This window comes from Lonchura striata, chromosome 8, assembly GCF_050655825.1.
Source record: "Lonchura striata isolate lonStrDom1 chromosome 8, ASM5065582v1, whole genome shotgun sequence".
Classification (NCBI taxonomy): Eukaryota; Metazoa; Chordata; class Aves; order Passeriformes; family Estrildidae; genus Lonchura; species Lonchura striata.
This window is the reverse complement of record NC_140710.1, coordinates 1241572-1261293: the sequence shown is the minus strand read 5'-3', so window position 1 is coordinate 1261293 and position 19722 is coordinate 1241572. Positions and strand designations below refer to the sequence as shown.

At 50.1% G+C, this 19722-nt stretch overlaps 1 protein-coding gene across 1 annotated transcript; it reads left to right on the top strand.

Annotated features, from left to right (window-relative positions):
- The first annotated feature begins 18 nt into the window (after window positions 1–18).
- ANKRD13C (ankyrin repeat domain 13C) lies at window positions 19–19524 on the top strand. The gene is made up of 13 exons (XM_021535594.3): window positions 19–413; window positions 4926–4967; window positions 6300–6404; window positions 7367–7452; window positions 8442–8487; window positions 9219–9285; window positions 10513–10657; window positions 11362–11493; window positions 12204–12365; window positions 13440–13519; window positions 14073–14171; window positions 14739–14839; window positions 15636–19524. Exons 1-13 carry the CDS (start codon window positions 107–109, stop codon window positions 15764–15766), a joined length of 1503 nt encoding a protein of 500 aa, XP_021391269.1. The 5' UTR covers window positions 19–106; the 3' UTR covers window positions 15767–19524.
- The last annotated feature ends 198 nt before the right edge of the window (window positions 19525–19722 follow it).

Sequence of the window (19722 nt, the reverse complement as noted above, 5' to 3'; positions counted from 1 at the left end):
AGATGGCGGCGCGGAGCCGCGGCCCGTGAGGCGCGGGCGGAGCTGCGGCCGCTCCGGGCGCTCCGGGCGGGACCGGCCCCGCGGGCTCCGAGCGCTCCCGCCGGCCATGACCGGCGAGAAGCTCCGCTCGCTGCGCAGGGACCACAAGCCCAGCAAGGAGGACGGGGACCTGCTGGCGGCCGGCGAGGACGAGGCGGCCGCGGCGCCCGGCGGCGCCTTCACGGGCGGGAAGGGCGGGCGGGCCGGGGGGCACCGCGGGCCCGGCGCGCACCGGCACCGCCCGCCGGCCCGGGCCGCCCCCGCCGGGCCCGAGCGCGGCCCCTTCCCCGTGCACGAGTGCGTGTTCAAGGGGGACGTGCGGCGGCTCTCGGCGCTCATCCGCACCCAGGGCATCGCCCAGAAGGACAGTCACGGTGAGCGGGAGGCACCGGGGGCGATCCGGGGCTCCGGGCCGCGTCCCGGTGAGGCGGGGGATGCTGGATGCTGGAGCGGGAAATAGGGAATTCGTTGGAGTTTTGTAAGGGAGCTTCATAAAGGTGTGTGAATCCCCTTTAGGAAGGATTGTGGGCGAGGGATGGAGGGACAGGACGCAGGGAATGCTTCCACTGACAGGGGGCAGGGATGGGTGGGATACTGGGAATTGTTCCCTGGCAGGGTGGGCAGTCCCTGGCACAGCGTGCCCAAAGCAGCTGTGGCTGCCCCTGGATCCCTGGAATTGTCCAAAGCCAGGTTGGACAGGGCTTGGAGCAGCCTGGGACACTGGAAGGTGTCCCTGCTCATGGCAGAGATGGGTTTTAAGGTCCATTCCACCTAAACCATTCCATAATTCCATGATTTTCGTAATATGACTGAGCACTGTCAGCTCCAGTACCAGCACTGCGCTGGCAGAGCTGCCTCTGACCCGGTGTTGCTCTGTGTCCAAGACCCCACAACATTTGAAAGATTAATTCTTTTTCAGAATGTCTGAGCTGTCACCTGTTTGCTTTGGGCAATGCTGAGCGGTTCCTTTGACTGTTGGCAGAGCAGTTTTTGATATTACCCCAGGCAACAAAAATAAATCCTTTTCCCCCCTTTCTTTTTAAATGCTTGGCTCTGGATTTCGAGAGCTGTTCTGAGCTGCTCCTCTGTAAATGCTCTGTCCACAGCAGTGTCAGAGATGGAATCTGATCCTTGTGCTGCTCTGAAATTTGTAAATATTGAATGTCTTGCCAGGACATTTCAAAACGTTTTAATTTGAGGGATATTTTATACTGTTAACTAATAAATCAGCCTGGGGGATCAGCTTGACCTTCATGGTTGGTTTTAAACTCTATTTTTAATAGCCGTTTCAAGAGTAACATGATCCATTTCTGCTGGAGAACTCCCAGTTCCACGTGTGTGGTGTCTGAGAAGTTGTGATAAAGGGGATGCTTGTGTTGTGTTTCTGATAAGGAGATCAGCTCTGCTTGACTGTGGTCTTCAAATTCAAAAGGAGTGCGAAGGTGAAGGATCTCTGGGGCTGGCACGCTGGCAGGAGTGATGGAATTGGCAATTCCAGCTGTGTCTGTGGTGGCACTGGGGGCTGCAGAGTAACACAGGGCTCAGCTGCCAGCCAGGATGGGCAGGAGTGTTCCCTACAACTGGCACGGCGCTTTCCTAAGGGCAGGGCTCCAAATCCAGCTACGGATCTGTTTATCCTGCCACCTTCATTCCAGCAAATCCTGCTAGAATGAAAGCAGCAGACTTGGGGAGGATTTTTCCCACTCGCTCTATTCCTGCTGCTGCTTCTCCCTGTTCCTCCTCCACTTCCCCTTCAAGCAATGCAGCAGCAGCAGCTCCAAATCTTTCCTTGAAGGCACTTCCTGATCCCTCTTTGCTGTGCTGTCACCCTCAGTGTGTATCACACACATTGATTCCATCCTTTTTTAATCCATATATAAATCTCTAATTAATATCTCCCTGCTTTCCCAGCTCTGTTCTGAGTTGGGACACTTTGGGGATCTCTGACTCATCATCTCCCTCCAAGTTTTTGCTTGAACTATTAAAAAAAACAAACCCACAACAAACCACTTGATGGCTTGACATTCCAAAGGCCTGAGTAACATTTCCCTGTTATTGTTTTCTTCCTGCCTGATTCCATCTGTCACTTGTTTACACACGCTGGAACTGGGAATTATTTGGGGGACACTCCAGCTGATGATTTGCTCAGAAATAAGCCAGAGGAATCCTGGGATGTGCTAAGGATTGGACAGAGGGGAGAGAGAACTTATTGTTAATAATCCAGGCCTGTTTTATTGTTGGTTCAGTGCAGGAAAGCCAAATCCAGTGGAATGGGAGACTCCTGCTGTTCTGTTAAAAGCAACTGAGTGCTAATTGAGTGCCTACCCAGCTTCCTAAATTAACCTTCAAATCGCTGCCCAGAGGAAGGCCAGTGTCATTATTCCCAAACAATGAGTTTCCTGGGAGAAGCCTGTAGCTACACCTAGTAGTAGATGACTTTTAGTTTGATTATAACATGCACTTAATAGCTTAAATCCTGAACAGACGAATCCTCTTGCTGGAAAACAGCTGGAAAACAGCCCTGGCTCCCTGCAGGTGTGCAGGTACCTCAGCAGAGGTGAAAGGCCACATGTGTGTGGGGACAGGTGCTGTGTTTGAGGTGTGGTTTTGGGCCACCTGGATGGGCACAGGCAGGATTCCAGGAGCTGCTGGAACACTGATTTCTTGGGACAAGGGGCTGTGGCTGTGCTGGGCACTGATGAGGCCTCACCTCAAATCCTGGGGTCAGTTCTGAAGCTCTCACTCCAGCAAAAACCCCGAGGGGCTGGAGAATGTCCAGGGCAGGAAACAGAGCTGGGAAGGGTCTGGTGCCCCGGGAGAGGCTGAGGGAGCTGGGAAGGGTCTGGAGAATCCCTGAGGAGCTGAGGGGTCTGGAGAATCCCTGAGGAGCTGAGGGGGCTGGAGAATCCCTGAGGAGCTGAGGGGTCTGGAGAATCCCTGAGGAGCTGAGGGGGCTGGAGAATCCCTGAGGAGCTGAGGGGGCTGGAGAATCCCTGAGGAGCTGAGGGGGCTGGAGAATCCCTGAGGGAGCCGGGAAGGGGCTGGAGAATCCCTGAGGAGCTGAGGGGTCTGGAGAATCCCTGAGGAGCCGGGAAGGGGCTGGAGAATCCCTGAGGAGCCGGGAAGGGGCTGGAGAATCCCTGAGGGAGCTGAGGGGTCTGGAGAATCCCTGAGGAGCTGAGGGGGCTGGAGAATCCCTGAGGAGCTGAGGGGGCTGGAGAATCCCTGAGGAGCCGGGAAGGGGCTGGAGAATCCCTGAGGAGCCGGGAAGGGGCTGGAGAATCCCTGAGGGAGCCGGGAAGGGGCTGGAGAATCCCTGAGGAGCTGAGGGGGCTGGAGAATCCCTGAGGAGCTGAGGGGGCTCAGCCTGGAGCAAAGGAGGCTCAGGGCCCTTGTGGCTCTCACAGCTCCTGCCAGGAGGGGACAGCCGGGGGGTCGGGCTCTGCTCCAGGAACAGGGACAGGAGGAGAAGGAACGGCCCTGGGCTGGGCCAGGGGAGAATTGTGTTGGACATCAGCAGGAATTTCTCCATGGAAAGGCACTGGAACTGCTCAGGGAGGTTTGGAGTGCCCATCCCTGGAGGTGTCCAAGGAAGGGCTGGATGTGGCACTCAGTGCTGGTGACAAGGTGGGAATTGGGCACAGCTTGGACTTGGTGATCCTGGAGGGCTTTTCTGCCCTCACCGTTCTGTGACTCCATGATCCCCTTGGATCACGTAATTTGCATTTCCTGGGCACACAGTGTGGCTCCCTCTCAAACGTTTTCCTCAGCAAGGTTATTTCCATCCCCTGCCAGAGCCTGGCAGCATCCAGGATTCCCAGTGCTGTGCTGGCTCCCAGATGTTGGAGCAGCTATTAATAGCAGCAGGAGTTGATCTGGGTTAGTGTATAATGAGCTGGGCTGTGGCTGCCCAGGATGCTGCCAGTGTCCTGCAAGGATGAGATGCAGGACACATTGAACAGCCCTGTCAGCCCCTCCTGAGCAAGCAGGGCAGAATTCCCATCTCCATCCGAATTTCCCTGGTGCTGCCATTCGTGTGGCAGCCTCTCCCAGATGTGCAGCAAATCCTCTGCACAGAGCAGGTTCTTCCTGCTGACAAAAAGGGAATTAGAGAATATAATTCTAAACCCAGAGTGTGTGGTAGAATTGCACAGGGAATTTGTTTGCTAGCGTTTTTTTCTCTTGACTGCTCTAAGATGTTTAAATGTGCAAAATACAGTTAAATGGAAGAACTTTACATCCTTAAGCTGCCTAAATAAAGTGTGTCATGAGCCTGGTAGCAGTATTAATCCAGGAAAAACAGCTCTGGGTGCCTCACAGTGAATATTTAACAACACAAATACCACCTGTGTCACAGCATTGCCAGGAAAATGGGGACAGGTTTGAGAGGCTGCTGATCACCTCCAAAGCTTTCTTTGGGAACAACCAAAAGGCAGCTTTGTACTGAAGGTGCTGTTCCTTCTCAATATGCCCAGTACTGTAGTTGTAAAAAATGAGTACTCAGTCTTTGAAAAATTAATAAAACAGGCTGTTAAATTTTTAATCAGTATCATATCTGTGAGTAGCTTTTAACCCAGATATGTCAGGCTGGGGAGGGATCAGACCCTTCAGCCCAGGGGGAGCACAGGGGTTGTGTCTTTCTCAAAGACACCTCTGGACCTCTTTGCCTGCAGTGAGTTTCAAGATATCATTAAAAAGCCTCTCTTGGCCCATGAAATGTGTCTCAGGTTATTTATTTTGACAATTATAACCCAGCAAATGTCACTCCTCTGGTGGGTGTTGATGTGTTCCTGGGTTAGAGCAGGAACTGGAGTTTCCTAAGGAAGGGATTGCAGTGGATTCTGGTGACTTTAATCTCACCTTTTTATTTCTGTGGTTTCTTTTAGGAAACACTCCTTTACATCTTGCTGTGATGTTGGGACATAAAGGTGGGTAGAGCCATTTGTTTTGTTGCCTTTTGGTGATCCTGAAGATTCAGGGGCAAGAGGAAAAAAGGGTTTTCTTCCATTTTCCTGAATGTGATCTTATGTTTCAAGCTAGTGAGGTTTTCTGGAAAGAAGATACCACATGGATTTGGAGGAGAAGAGTGGGAAAAGAAATCTGAGCTTTATTCCCAATATCCCACCTAACCCTACGCTCTGGCAGTGGGAAGCCATTCCCCCTTTCCTGTCTCCTCCTGTCCCCAGTCCCTCTCCAGCTCTCTTGGAGCCCCTTCACCCCCAGCTCTCCCAGCCCGTTTATTGAACTGGAAATGGAATCTGGCTGGTGGTTCCAAGCTGGTTTGCCTGCTCCCTGCAGAGTGATGTTCCTGTCCTGGGCACTGTTTAAGGAACCATAAAAATCCCTTGGCTGGGTTAGTCAGGGCCTTTGTTTATCCCCACAGGAGACAGTGTATTCAGCAGGGAGGGATCTCTTCCTCCCCAGCTGCTCAGCCTGCCACTGACTCACAGCTGCTGCATCTGGAGTGACCAGTGCAGTTTCCTGTGGTACCTGTGGCAGGAAAATAACCCAGGAAGTCCCTGTCTTGGTGGTGAGACAGCTGGGCCCTGCTGCATCACCTCCAGACAGCTCAGGGTGGCTTCAGTGACATGTGCTGAGGTTTCCCTGTGGCTGGAAACTGAAGAACCATTTCCAAGGAGCACATGGGAACTCTCTCCTTCAGTTTTTCCACCATCGTGTCCACCTGTGGATGGGGAATGCAGCTGTTGGTTCCACACCTGCTCTGAGGCTTTCCTGGAACAGAGGTGCCTGTTTGCCCTCTTTAAATCCCAGATTCCCCAGGATGTTCTGGCACCCAGGAATGTGTTGGTGCCTCCCCTCCAGCTGATGGGAGTTGCCCCAAATCTGTGTCCCCATGATCCATTCACCCCTTGGAGAGGGATGAAGGCCCTGAGGTATTTCTCTGCTTTGTCTGTGTAGCAGAGAGAGATGATGTCATGCATTAAATATAAATGTTCCATACTGGTGTGTGTATCTGACATGCAGAAATATTATAAAAAGCAAACTCCACATTCCAGGAAGGACAGGTCTCTTCAGTGTTATATAATTGGTGGCTGATCACCAATTATTTTTACAGTAATATTGAACAGGGAAGTGCTGGAAGTACTTGCTTGAATGTCTTTGTTAGAGTGAGTCAGAACCCAGATATGTGTTTTGATAATCTGTGTAATATCTCTGATATGTATTGCTTTGGTAGAGTTTTATTGTGACTGCTCTTCCTGCATCCTTTACTGTAAATAACTGTGGGTATTTTGTTCCAGAATGTGCCCACCTGCTTTTAGCCCATAATGCTCCAGTAAAGGTGAAAAACGCTCAGGGATGGAGCCCTCTGGCCGAAGCCATCAGCTATGGAGACAGACAGATGAGTAAGCACCTCTTCATTCATCCCACTTTGCCAGTTAATCCAAGCTGGGGCTCGTTCAGAACAGGAAAGCAGAGCTCTCAAGCTGGGTTATTTTTCCCCAGCCCTCTTTCAGCTCTCTGAAGGGTTTCTCTTAATCAGCTGAACATTTTATATCTGCACATGATCAGGCACATCCATTTCCTTGATAAGAAATTGCTCTGGGTTACATAAGCAGGCTGTTAACTCTGCTCAGACTGAGGGCAGTGGGAATGCTCTGCACGGGCGTTTTCTGGGTTTGGAATGGCAGTGACAGGATCCAAACGGGTCTGGGCTGGGTGGGATCATCTCCTTGGCCTGCTCCCTGTGCTCACAGGTTTGTTCATGCATCAGGTGCCAGTGGGATGTGGCTTTTAGGCTGCATCTCAAGAGGCCTGTGGGAAAAGATAATTTATATATTATGTATTATTCAAATATTCAGCTCAGACACGGAGTAGCAAAAGGAAATTATTCTGCTGCTACTCACTGGTGGATGTTAATAGTATTTAGTATTACCATGTATGATAATACCTGTAGCATTCCTATATATATATTCTGCATTCCTATAGCAGAAAACTCACTATATATTACACATATAAATGTATTATTAATATTTAATGCACTGGTTTATAATCTACCAACAACATTTTCATGTCATCTCCTCACTACTGATTTTCTCAGTGGAGTAGATGTTACTCTCTATATTTGTATCCACATATTTACTGATACCTTTGTAAAAACCCTTTTGACATGATTCTATAGCTTGTTTTACAATTATTGAGGCTTTTCTTCCTGGGATGATCCGAGCAGGTTAATGTGCAGTTCCTGTAACTGGGATTAATTCCTCAGGTCTGATGAAATGTTCCATTGCATTGTTGGGTTTAAGACCTCAAGTAAGACACTCACCTGTAATTACCAAACAGAGTTGATGGATTAATTCCTGTGTAGTTTCAGCACTCCTGAGGAAGCTCAAGCAGCAGTCCAGGGAAAGTGTTGAAGAGAAGCGACCTCGATTATTAAAAGCCCTGAAAGAGGTGAGTTGTGCTGACACAACCAGGTGGGGTGGAGAGCAGTGGCTTGTGCTCTGACTATGGGCACTGGAAAACTGCCAGGAAGTTTTTCCTTGTTTTTAACCAATCTTTTTGCTCTTAAAATCAATCTTGGCTCTGTTTTAAGGGGTCACAGAATTCTATTTATTTCTAGAGATTCAAATACAAGGTTTGTGTAAGGCAGCCTGCTCATCATCATTGCAATCTCAGAGTTAAAAATCTCTGTTCTATTAGATTTTTAAGGCTTTCTTTAATCTTGTGTCGATGAATAATTTCCTGGTCTGTTCAGTACCCAAATGACTCTTGCCCAGTGATGGAAGAGATTTTTGGTTTCATTCTCCATCAGCATCCAGCAACCAATTCCCCTTGGGCACAGTGAAATATTGCTCAGTTTGGGGACAGCAATTTGTAGAAACCCAGTTATTTATCAAAAGTTAATTAAATTGTCCCTGTGAAAGCTGAGCTGTGTTGTGATCCCTGGGCATCTCATGGTGGGGTTGGCTCTGGCTCACACGTGCTCTGGAGGCACAGGAGGCTGACCTGGTGACTTCAGCACATTTCCACGAGGCCAGTGGCAATTGATCTTTGCAATACTCCTGCCTGAAACTTGACTCATTAATTATTGTATAATTAATTCTAATTCCTTGGGATTGGTTGGGTTCGCTCAAAGCAAGCAGAGAGCTCCATAGGTGTTTTTTAAGCACATGTTTACAATAAATCTTCTGCAATCCAGGGCTTGATGGTGGAATTAGTGTTAAGAAACTATTAAAAATGTGAGTTCAAATGAGTTACATCATTTTGTCATTATTGATTCTGCTGCAGCTAAAGCTTCAGTGATGTTTCAATTCAGTGCAAATTCAAGTACAACATTAGAGAAAGTTTCCTTTGCCAAGTACAACTTCTGCCTGTCTTCCAGCAAATGTTACAGTTGTTTAGCCTGAAAAGCTGTTTACATTTTCTTCTTTTCTTCTCAGCTAGGTGACTTCTATCTAGAGCTTCACTGGGATTTTCAAAGTTGGGGTGAGTGCTTCCATGTCCCTTCCCCAGGGAGATAAAGCAATCAGCCTGCAGCACACTTGTTCTCCTCTGCTTTGTGCTGGAACAGTCACAGTCCAGTGCTCGAGATGTGAGTCCTGAGGACAGGACACACAACTTCTTCCTGATTTATTTTTGCTCATTCACTTTTGGAGCTGAATTCTCTTCTCTCATCAGTGACTCAGTAAGGAGGGGAAGTCGTTCTTTGCTTTAAGAACCTGGGCTATGGAAGGTGTCCCTGCCCATGGCAGGGGCTGGGATGGGATGATCCCCAACCCAAACCAGTCTGGCATTCCATGATTTTATGTGTTTTATTATTTTAGTAGTTAATATAAATACTTTGGACCATTTTTTATGCTTGTGGCTGTTCTGCTTCAAGTGGAGCCAGGGTTTCCCTTGCTGCATTATATAAACTGTTAAATCCCAGAATTCAAACTATGAAAAGCCACAATTATTAGAATTTATAAATACAAAAAAAAAAAATTGGAAATACAAATTCTCTCTGATATTGCAAGCAGAGTGTGCAATTACAATTACAAAAAAATAAATTTTATCAAATAGAAATACCCCTGATGTCGTGTTTGATTGAGATGATGATGGAAAATTCTGTATCTGCATTAAAACACCTCCAGAATCAAACTGATGGAATGGTTTTAATGGGAATACTTTGCAGAGGGATCTCAGTGCCCTGACTGCCTTTTCTCTCCCTCCTTTAGTGCCTTTACTTTCCCGAATTCTGCCTTCAGATGCATGTAAAATACACAAACAAGGTATAAATATCAGGTGAGTGCTGCTTTTTTATCCAAATACTTCTGTGCCAGGGAAAAGCTGGATCCCAGTGAGCCTGACAGAACCCCTGAGGAGCCTGGGCACGTCCATGACACAGCACTGATTATCTTTTTTGAACTGAATATAACTTAAATATAGAGCAAGAGCAGTTCAGCTGGATAAGGCTTTATCTACCAGATGTGCCAGTGAAAAGCAGAGATTGGGTATTTATAACAGAATTGCACATAAATTCCAGTATTTTGTGGGGAAGTGTTGCTGCTCCAGTCTGTAGATAAAAGAAAAATATGGTATAATACCTCTCTTTAAGGTGACAAATTCTCAAACTCAGTAGGTGGTTTCAGGAGTCTCTCCAAGCTCAGCTCTTTTTAGTTTTGATCAAATGTATTTTCTGGCATTTTCTTTAGAGGCCAAAATTTAATACAAAGAGGCAGGAATACGATCCTGGAGTTTCAATCTGTAGAAATTTTTATTCTATTAAAGGGGAAACTTGGGTGTATGAAGTGAATTTTTTAGTGAAATTTGAGTCTGGGGCTGTTGCTTTCCTTCTCATTTCTGAATGCTCTGCCTGTATGAGGCCTGAACTGAGGGGAAAGAGATAAATATATAGATTAATAGATAAATAGATAAATTCCAAGGTTTTTCCTTGGAATCAGAGGCAAATCTATAAGGTTTTAATCCCTCACCACTTAGATGTGAAGTCACCCAGTTCAGGCTCTTTAACCACCTTTTTATGAGAAATAAATGTTCTGGCAATACTGGCATGAATTGCTACAGAGATCCATGGTCTTAGCTCGATCTTCTTCCAGATACTCAGGTCTGCAGGACCATTTCCTTGGTGTTGGTGAGGGAGAAAAATAGAAATAGCAATGAAAAGAAATAAAATTTAAAAAAATTACTTTCAGATTTTGGATCATGTCCCAGTGTTGCTACTCAAGTCAGGACCCTGCTGAGGAGTTGTTTCCCAGTGTGTGGCACTGAATAAATTCTCTCCCTCTCCCCTCCTCATGCTGGCAGTATTAAATACAATTTTCTGAAGAAAACTTTACCTTTATAGCAATTTTTTGCTGATTTCTGCATCCAGGCTCTACTTACAAAATCCTGTGAAAACTCAGCCCTTTATGTGCTTGTTTGCCATTAAAAAAATTCACTTTCCTGCTAGAAAGCCGAATTTCTTCCTGTGTTTATGGGTCGTTTTTGTGAAATTTGGGGTTGTTTTCACAGGCTGGACACAACTCTGATAGACTTTACTGACATGAAGTGCCAACGAGGGGATTTAAGCTTCATTTTTAACGGTGACGCCGCACCCTCCGAATCTTTTGTAGTTTTAGACAATGAGCAAAAAGTTTACCAGCGAATACACCACGAGGTAAAGCTCTGGGAAGAGGGTGGGACACATCCCAGGCTTTTTTGGGAACGTATAAAAAAAAAATTAGCCTCAGAAACACCCAGAGAACTGCAAACCAAAGAATTTTTACCTCAGTTGTTGCAACTTGAGCTGTGAAGGTGACATAGAATTTTGTGAGGGAAACCAGCTTTGAATCCAGATTTCTGGTTGAGGAAAAGCTGGAATGGGAATAGACTGGAAAATGTGGTTTAAAGTACGATGTGCTGCTTTTAATCTTTCCACTGGGCTTAACTTGGGCGTCCTCAGGTGGGTTTTCAGAGCTGTTCCCACTGCTTTGCATCCTTTTAGTCACTCTGTGGCCAGTTCAGCTGATAACAACCTGAGGGTCTGACTCGCTGGACCCCTGTAATTAGTCAAGTCTTTAATTACAGCTTTATCCCCCAATCACTTAAGCAGATGGATTATTGCCTGTGGAAAGGGTGTGGCTGCTGAGCTGCTGCATAAATCCCATTGGGATGCTTTATTCACATTAATATTCAAGATTAAACTATTTGGAAACCATTTGGCCAGCGGTTTTATAAAACCGCTTGAAAATTCAGGAAATGCTGCTTCTGGGAAAAGATCCAAAGGACAAGGCTTATGGATTTGTATTTACTGGTGTATCTTTAGAGGAAGCAATTGTTGTTTGTTAAGTTCTTCTGAGTATTTTGCAATTTTTCTTCCAGGAATCTGAGATGGAGACAGAAGAGGAGGTTGACATTTTGATGAGCAGTGATATTTACTCTGCCACCTTATCCACCAAATCCATCACGTTCACACGGGCCCAGACGGGGTGGCTCTTCAGGGAGGACAAAACTGTGAGTGGGAGGGGAGCTCAGAGCCTGCTGCTGGGCAGGAGGGAAAGGCTCTGCCAGAAGCACTGGAGCAGATTTCCAGGAGAATCTCTGGCTGCCCCATCCCTGGAAGTGCCCAAGGCCAGCCTGGGATGGTGGAAGGTGCCCTGCCCATGGCAGGGAGCTGGAATGGGGTGGGCTTTGAGGTCCCTTCTGGCCCAAACCAGTCCAGGATTATGAAAGGATAAGATGTTCAGGACAAAGGAATAGTCCCTCTCCCTGTATCCCCAGTGATCACAGGTTCATTCCATGTGGAATCTGTCTGCTGGACTGCCTTCAGCAGGAGAATGGAGGAGGAAAGATTCTGTAGCTGATGGGCGGGGGGAGGACAGACTGTGCTGGGAATGGTTTTGTTGCAGGAAGCTCTGATCTGTGCAGGTTGATTCCAGGGAGTGCAGGAAGGATTCTGTGCATTCCTGCTGGAGAAAGACAGGGATGGGAGTGGTCTGGAAAGGGACTTCACTCAAATTCTTCAACAAGCTCTGTCTTAAAGCTTCCCTTCATGAGAAGCACCTGTTGATTTTGGGTTTGCCCACTGCCAGCCCATGTGGGGGGCCGGGGGAATTCCAGCTCAATCCCCAAATTCCCTTATTGCCATTACTTGATACACAAGAATCAAAATGTTTTTATTTTATCTTCTGTGAGTCGCTGATGTCCCGATTCCTTTCATGCAGGAAAGAGTAGGAAACTTCCTGGCAGATTTCTACTTGGTGAATGGACTTGTGTTGGAATCCAGGAAAAGAAGGGAACATCTCAGTGAGGAGGACATCCTTCGGAATAAAGCGATCATGGAGAGCCTGAGCAAAGGGGGAAACCTCATGGAGCAGAATTTCGAGGTATAATTGATAAACTTTGCCTAGGGTGTGGAAGAATAATTTTGCACACCACTCCTCATGGTGCAAAATACATAGATAATGTTTTTATTTTCTTTTGATTGGCATAATCTAAAAATCATAAACATGACCCACAAGTATAATTTTGGTGATGTGTTAATGAATAACCCTGATTAGTGCACACAGGGAGGGATTTCTCTGGTTTTATTGGGTATTCAGCCTTAATTTATCTCTTAGAAGAGATGAGGGGTTTGGCTGTGGCAAATCAACTTTGGATTCTTTTAAACCCAATGTTGATTGTTGGGAATGAAAGGGAAGCCAGAAAGGCAATCGTGCTCCTTTGAGCTTCATTAAAATGGGAGGAAGCCTGTGATTAGCACCAGGAAATCAAGAGCTCTTCAGAACGAGCCAGGCTTCAGCTGGGAACTCACACAGAGCTTTTAAAGTGATTAATTTATTTCTGTGTGAGCTGGAGCTGCTGCCTTGGCGCTCGGAGCCCTGAATTAACTCGTTACGGTGGAGCAGCACAGCCCAGTCCTACAGAAAACACCTCAGTGGGGGCTGAGGGCAGGGGCTGGAACCAGCACGGCTGTGGCTGGAGCTGAGGGGCAGCTCCAGGTGGGAATGGCAGCAGGAAGGGCAGCTCCAGGTGGGAATGGCAGCAGGAGGGGCAGCTCCAGGTGGGAATGGCAGCGGGAAAAGCAGCTCCAGGTGGGAATGGCAGCAGGAAGGGCAGCTCCAGGTGGGAATGGCAGCAGGAGGGGCAGCTCCAGGTGGGAATGGCAGCAGGAGAGGCAGCTCCAGGTGGGAATGGGAGCGGGAAGGGCAGCTCCAGGTGGGAATGGCAGCGGGAAAGGCAGCTCCAGGTGGGAATGGGAGCGGGAAGGGCAGCTCCAGGTGGGAATGGGAGCAGGAGAGGCAGCTCCAGGTGGGAATGGGAGCAGGAGAGGCAGCTCCAGGTGGGAATGGGAGCGGGAAGGGCAGCTCCAGGTGGGAATGGCAGCAGGAGGGGCAGCTCCAGGTGGGAATGGCAGCAGGAGGGGCAGGGCACTGAGCTGAGCTGTGCTTGTCCCACAGCCCGTGCGCCGGCAGTCGCTGACGCCGCCGTCCCCCAACACCATCTCCTGGGAGGAGTACATCTCTGCAGAGAGTGGCAAGTGAGTGCTGCTGGGTCTGCCAGGGGTGCCAGGGACACCTCTGCATCCCTGGGATGGGGGTTTGGCTTCTCCACTTGCTGGGTGCTGCCTGTGTGTGGTCTCGTGGGGAGGGAGGAGCCCTGCGTTTGGTGTCTCGGTGTTTGTTCTCCAGAGGGATGGGAAGTGATCCTTGTGTGTGGGAGCAGTGTCAGTGCCTCAGCTTTGGGTGGGGAATCCTGGAATGCTTGGGGTTGAAAGGGGCTTAAAGCTCATCCAGTTCTACCCCCCTGCCATGGGCATTCATGGGTAGTGGTTAATAAACACTCCCTGTAGGGTTTATTAGCACCGTGTTTATGAGGAATTATTTTATTGGAACAGTTTTCCTGTTTTTGTCTTGTCTCCTGGTTTAGCAGAGCTCAGTGTAATGTTAATTAAGGGGGTTTTTATCTTTATTTTGCACAGCTTTACAATAAAGCAAACCCTTTGAAAGTAGGGTTTTCCAACCCAAGTCTGTTTTCCTTCCTCTAAACCCAGGATTTCCCTGGGAAAAACTGACTTTGCCTCTCCCTCACAGAGCTCCTCACCTGGGCAGGGAGCTGGTCTGCAAGGAGAGCAAGAAAACCTTCAAAGCCACGATAGCAATGAGCCAGGAATTCCCCTTAGGAATTGAATCGTGAGTCGAAGCTCCCAGCCACGGGAGTTCTTCCTTTGGGAATGTTTTAACTTGTTCATGAGCTGCAGAACCTCCAGATCCCCAGGAATGGGAGCTGGGAGTGCAGTCAGGCTGTTGAGCAAGGAGTTCCTTAAAATGGGAGCTGCTGGGGCTGGGGGAAGAGCCAAACCCTTACCTGGCTTGATAAGAGCAGAGTTTTGGGCAGGGTTACCAGCAACTGGTGCCTGATCCCACTGAATTCTGAAATAACTTCTTCCCCATAACAAATTTTAGCACAAAATTGTGTCCCCTGACCCAGTGCAGAGCCAGGTCTGTTCCACATGTCCATGGAGAAGGGGGTGGGTACCTCATCCCTCATCTCCTGTGGAAAATGAGGGCAAGGAATTGCTATCCTGGTGTTGGTTTGTTGTAGTTCTGGATGTGGGGTGGCCCTGAAGCCCTGGGATGGAGAAGGGGGATGATGTCATTGCCACCTTCTCTGTCCCCTTTGGGTCATGTCTTCCTGCTCCAGAGGGACAGGGTGTGTGTGGCAGGAGGATCTGTCACGGGCTCTGCTCTCCTTTGCAGGTTGTTGAATGTCTTAGAAGTCATTGCACCCTTCAAGCACTTTAACAAACTTAGAGAATTTGTTCAAATGAAGCTTCCACCAGGCTTTCCTGTCAAATTAGGTAAGAGCACACAGCAACTCCTGGGGCTTTATATATCCAGAATTTTATGTTGAAAATGCTCTCTAAGACTGAGTCCAAGCATTCCCCAGCACTGCCAAGGCCACCGCTGCCCCATGTCCCCAAGTGCCACATCCACAAAGCTTTGAAATCCTTCCAGGCATAGGGCTGGAAAATCCTTTCCAAGGTAAATTTTCCCAAATATTCAGTCCACATCAAAACATGTGCATTTTTTCTTGCAATATATTCAGAAGTTGGGTTTTTTTTGAGTTTTGGAGAAGAGCTCTCACCTAGGAGTGTGTCACTGGAGAGTTGAGGAGCACAGAAGTGCTGGGGCCTTGCTCCAAGGGCAGTGGGATGTGCTGGATTATTCCTGCATTAGAAGGATCTCAAGTGTGGAGTAACATTCCTGCGTTTCCTTTTCTTGAAGGATTACTGGTGATAGATTTAAGTGAAAAATAGACAAGTGTTGCACTTTTAGCAGATGGCAATGTCTGAGGTCAGCTTTTCCATGGGCTAGATGACCCCAGAAGCAGTAGCCCCTTTCCTAAGGGCTGCAGGCTTTCTGGAGGGAGCTGTGTGAGCAGCCAGGCCGTGCTCTACCTGTGCCATGTTTGCACAGCATTCCAGAGCAGTTGGGGTTGGGAATGACCTCCAATTCCAGCTCCTGCTCCCATTCCCGTGGGCAGGGACACCTGCCGCTATCCCAGGCTGCTCCAAGCCCCATCCAGCCTTGCAGGGGTGGGCTTGGTGCCATCCCTGGCTGTCCCTTGTCCCCTGACCGTGCCTGTCCCCGCAGACATCCCGGTGTTCCCCACCATCACGGCCACTGTGACCTTCCAGGAGTTCCGTTACGACGAGTTCCACGACTCCATCTTCACCATTCCCGACGACTACAAGGAGGATCCCAGCCGCTTCCCGGACCTCTGAGGGGCTGGGAGCTCCAGGGACGGCCAGCCCGGCGTCCCAGGGCAGGGAACGGCTGCACCCACAGCGGAGCAGAGCCGTGGGCACAGCAAGGATGGACCCGTGAGCCCGCAGCCAAGGGAGGCAGCAGCAGTGCGGATGTGCTGGCACTGCCCTGGGCATCCAGCCCCTCCAGCTTCCCAGAGCCTCCTGCTGCCATCCCCTTTGGCACGGCCACTCCTGGCTCGGGAGCTGCCACCCCCAGCTGGGAGGAGCTGCTGGTTTTTAAATTTTCTACACTTGTGGTGATCCACTTGGCACTGCTGGGCCTTGGCACCGAGCTGGGCTGGGGGTGAGGTGAGCTCCCCCTGTCCTTGCCCTGCTCCCTGTTCCCTGAGCTCCAGCTCAGCCACAGAATGTTGGAAGGTATCCTGAAGGAATGCCTTGGCTGTAGGTGAACGAACCAAACGGGCACCACTGACACTTGGATCTCCTCCTGCTCTGCAGGGAGCGAGGCACCTCCGGGTGCTGGCCCTGCCTGATCCCCTCACTCCCCGACCCTCCCAGCTCTGCTCCCTGGGGAGCACTCCAGGGCTGCCTGGCCAGGAATGTCACTTGTTAATCCTTTATTTCACCCTCGCTTGGGAGAGGTGTCCCAGAAAGGCCGAGCACCACCAGGTCAGTCGGTGAGAGTTGGGAAAAGCTCGGGCGTTGCCCCTTTCCTGCAGGAGTTTTTCCCTGGGGGCCATCGTGGTGCTCAGCTTTCACCGGGGTGTTCCCACCTTCAGTTCCTGCCTCTTCGTGTTTAAATCACAGAAAATCCCAGACTGGTTTGGGGTGGGAGGACCTCAGAGCTCATCTTGTCCAGCCCCCCTTCATGGGTGGTTCAATACTCCGGCTCCTCAAGCTTATTCCCATTCCCAGTTGTTCCAGTCTCCTCATCTAACAATAATCCACCTTTTTGGGGTTTGTTAGGCAAGATTTGCGTAGAAGGCTGATGGTGCTACTTGTTTGTATGAAGAAATTTAGATTCAAGTGCTGTGGTGTCATTGTACAAAAATGTAAATATTTTCCAAATTATATTCTTTGTGCACTGTAGGTAAAACTTTTCTGGAATTCCATAGAGTTAAGGATCAAAGTTTATAATGAAGAGGATCATTGATGCTCAGTGGAGGGAACAGCTGTGCTGAGCATGAGGGCAAGGGAGGGGCTCAGCACAGGGCGAGGTGTCAGGCACACCTGAGAGCAGGGAATTCCAAACTGCTGGAATCTCTGATCCATCCCAAAGAGGCTGCTCTGGGAAGGACGTGGAGGAGACCCAGGGAATCGCTGTCAGCAAAGTCCAGGAGCACTGGAGTGGGAGGGTGGGGTTGGTCCTTTCCCAGCAGCTCTGTGAACTGGGAACAGGGAAGCACTGGGACAGGGGAGCAGTGCAGCTCTGTTGTTAATTCAAACTCAAATCCAAAATGAAACTTTAGGGAAAACAAGCAAAGGGAAATGACTCCTGCCAGTGCCGTGGTCAGGGCAGGTGTGGAGCATCCTCTGGGAATGATGGAACTTGTTCTCCCAAGTAAGGATGAATTCCTGACGTGTTTCACACCTCTGGGATGAGCTGACACCATCTGTGCTGCTCCTGGGAGCCAGGTGGGGTCCTCTGGGACAGACTGGGGATGTCCATGGGGCTGAGCTGGAGCTTGGATCAGTGCCTGTGGGGCAGTGCAGGGCCCTGTCCCCTCCCTGGGTCCCTGTCCCCTCCCTGGGTCCCTGTCCCCTCCCTGGGTCCCTTTGGGATGTTTTGTGTAGCTGCAGGACCTGGGCCAGGTGCCCATTCCTTGGGAATTCAGTGAAGGTGAGAGGTTCCTCCCCGAGGTGAATGTCAGAGCTCCCTTTGCTCTGATGCAGGGAGGATCTGTGGGTTTGTTTTTCTTTGCATTTTTGGTCATACCAAATTCATCCCTGGCTCCATGGAAGCATCACCGGGGCTGTGGGGCCTGGGCAGTGCAGCCACTGCTGGATCCCAGGGTGGATCCTGGGCTTGGAACTGGAGAACAAAAAGGGTTTTGAGCGGCCTCCTGTGGGATTGAGGCTCCTGTGGCTCTGTCCCCTCTGGAGCAGCCCCTGCTGGGGCTGGTGGCCACGGGGTGTCTGCCCAAAGCCCCGGGAGTCCTGGAAGTGTTTCCTGGGGTTCCTGTGGCCTCTGGCCGCAGACCTGGGCGATTCCCACCCCCAGGACACGGCTGCTCCCTGGGACACTTCCAGGGGCTGCAGGAAGCTGCTCCTTAGGCTTGTCCTGCCTTGGAAGGTGGGCACAGCTTTGGGGCTGTCCTTGTTCTGGGTTACCCCAGGAAATCCTGGCTGCTCCTGCTCTCCCTGTGATGCTGAGGGATGGGAATTCCCTGGATTGTTCCCCAGCTCCCAGGGCAGCCCCGTGGGCTCCTGGTGCTGCTCTCAGTACTTTTCCCTCCTCCTGGGATGTGTTTCCTGTCTGAACATTCCAGGTGAGGAGTTCTCACACGTAGGGACACCTGGGCATTTCTAATGGATGCACTGCAGGAATTCCCAGTCGGGGACACTGGGCTGAGCCTGTGGATCCCGAGGGGCTGCCCACGTTGAGATCCATGCTCATATCCATGTTTTCTCCACTAAAGCCTGTTTTTGTCACCGGGTTGTGTTGCATGGACACGGAATGTTTGTGGGCCTGGATGTGTCTGCAGGGTGTTCCCAGCCCCAGCCTGGCGCACAGGGTCCCTCCCCTCTCCCCTGGCTCTGGGAAATTCCTTTTCCAAGCAGCATCGATCCAGCAGAACCTCACCTCGGCTTTTCCCGTTTTCCTGGAGGCCAGGCCAGGTGTTGCAGGAGGGTTTGGTCCCTGGGAGTGAGCACAGATCCATGGATCCGTGGATTCCCTGTGACCTGGGAATGTCGGGGGGACCAGGAGCAGCCCTGGACACCCCAACTGGAGCTGGGATCCGGGGCTGGAGGAGCAGGGAGCTGGACCAGGCTGGTGGGAATCACATCCTGCTGCTCCTGGGGGGTCGGGGCTGGGGCTCCCCTCCCACCACTTTTTTCCTGAGGTTTTTTTATGGCTCTTAAAAGACAGCCAGGAACTTTGCTCAACCCAATTCCGACCTCACTGCGGAAGGATCCCGCGGGTTGTTTCTGAACCAAACTGTTCCTCTGGTCTTCCAAGCTCCTGCTCTGGCCCGTGGCAAAGGGAACACCCTGGATTCCTCCCCGGAGCTGCTGTCCAGGCACTGCACTCCCAGCACAGCAATTCCCCATTCCTGCGTTCTGTCCGTTCGTCCTGCCCCGACGTGTTTGTGCTGGAATCCCCCCGGATTCCCTTGGTATTCCCAGCCCCCCTCTGTCATTTCACGTCTCTGCTCCTGAGTTGTAATTCCCTCCAGGAGAACTGCGTTGTTTCATCCGGATTAACCAATTCCTGTAATGCTGCAGTTTCACTTTTCTTTTCCTGACAGTTTGTAACTCCCATGGAAAACGAGCCACCTCTCTCGGGTTTCCTGTCGTCCGCTCCCTGGTTTTCCCTTCCCTTCACTCATAGTCACTTTGGGTTGTATCATTTGTTAGAATAAAGACCAAACTATGCTGTTGGATTTGGAACTGCTCCACCTGTGCAATCCAGGCTTCCCTCTCCCGTCCCGCCGGGCCTGGGCTCCGCTGCGGGAGCGGGACCCGAGGGGAGGGAACGAGCTCCTGCTGCTGCGTTCTGCAAGGGCATTTTCTTGGTCATTTTTTAAATAAAATCCTGCATTTTCATTACAGCCTCTTCTCGGCCCTCTGTGAATCCCAGCTTTTATGGGGAAAGGATGCAGGGAGCAGTTCCTGGCCTCACCTGGAGCAGGCTGGGAACAGCTGCCAGGGAGGGAGGGGGGAAGGAGCCTGGAATTCACTGAACTCTCTTCAGTCCTTCCAGAGATTTCAGCCTGGATGGAAGCTGAACCCTGGATGGGTTCTTCTGG

Excerpts from the sequence above, each read along its gene's own strand:
- ANKRD13C (XM_021535594.3), top strand. The coding sequence starts at position 107 with ATGACCGGCGAGAAGCTCCGCTCGCTGCGCAGGGACCACAAGCCCAGC. Across the intron at positions 4,968-6,299 it reads TGTGATGTTGGGACATAAAG|AATGTGCCCACCTGCTTTTA; the intron begins GTGGGTAGAGCC and ends ATTTTGTTCCAG. Across the intron at positions 8,488-9,218 it reads CTGGGATTTTCAAAGTTGGG|TGCCTTTACTTTCCCGAATT; the intron begins GTGAGTGCTTCC and ends TCCCTCCTTTAG.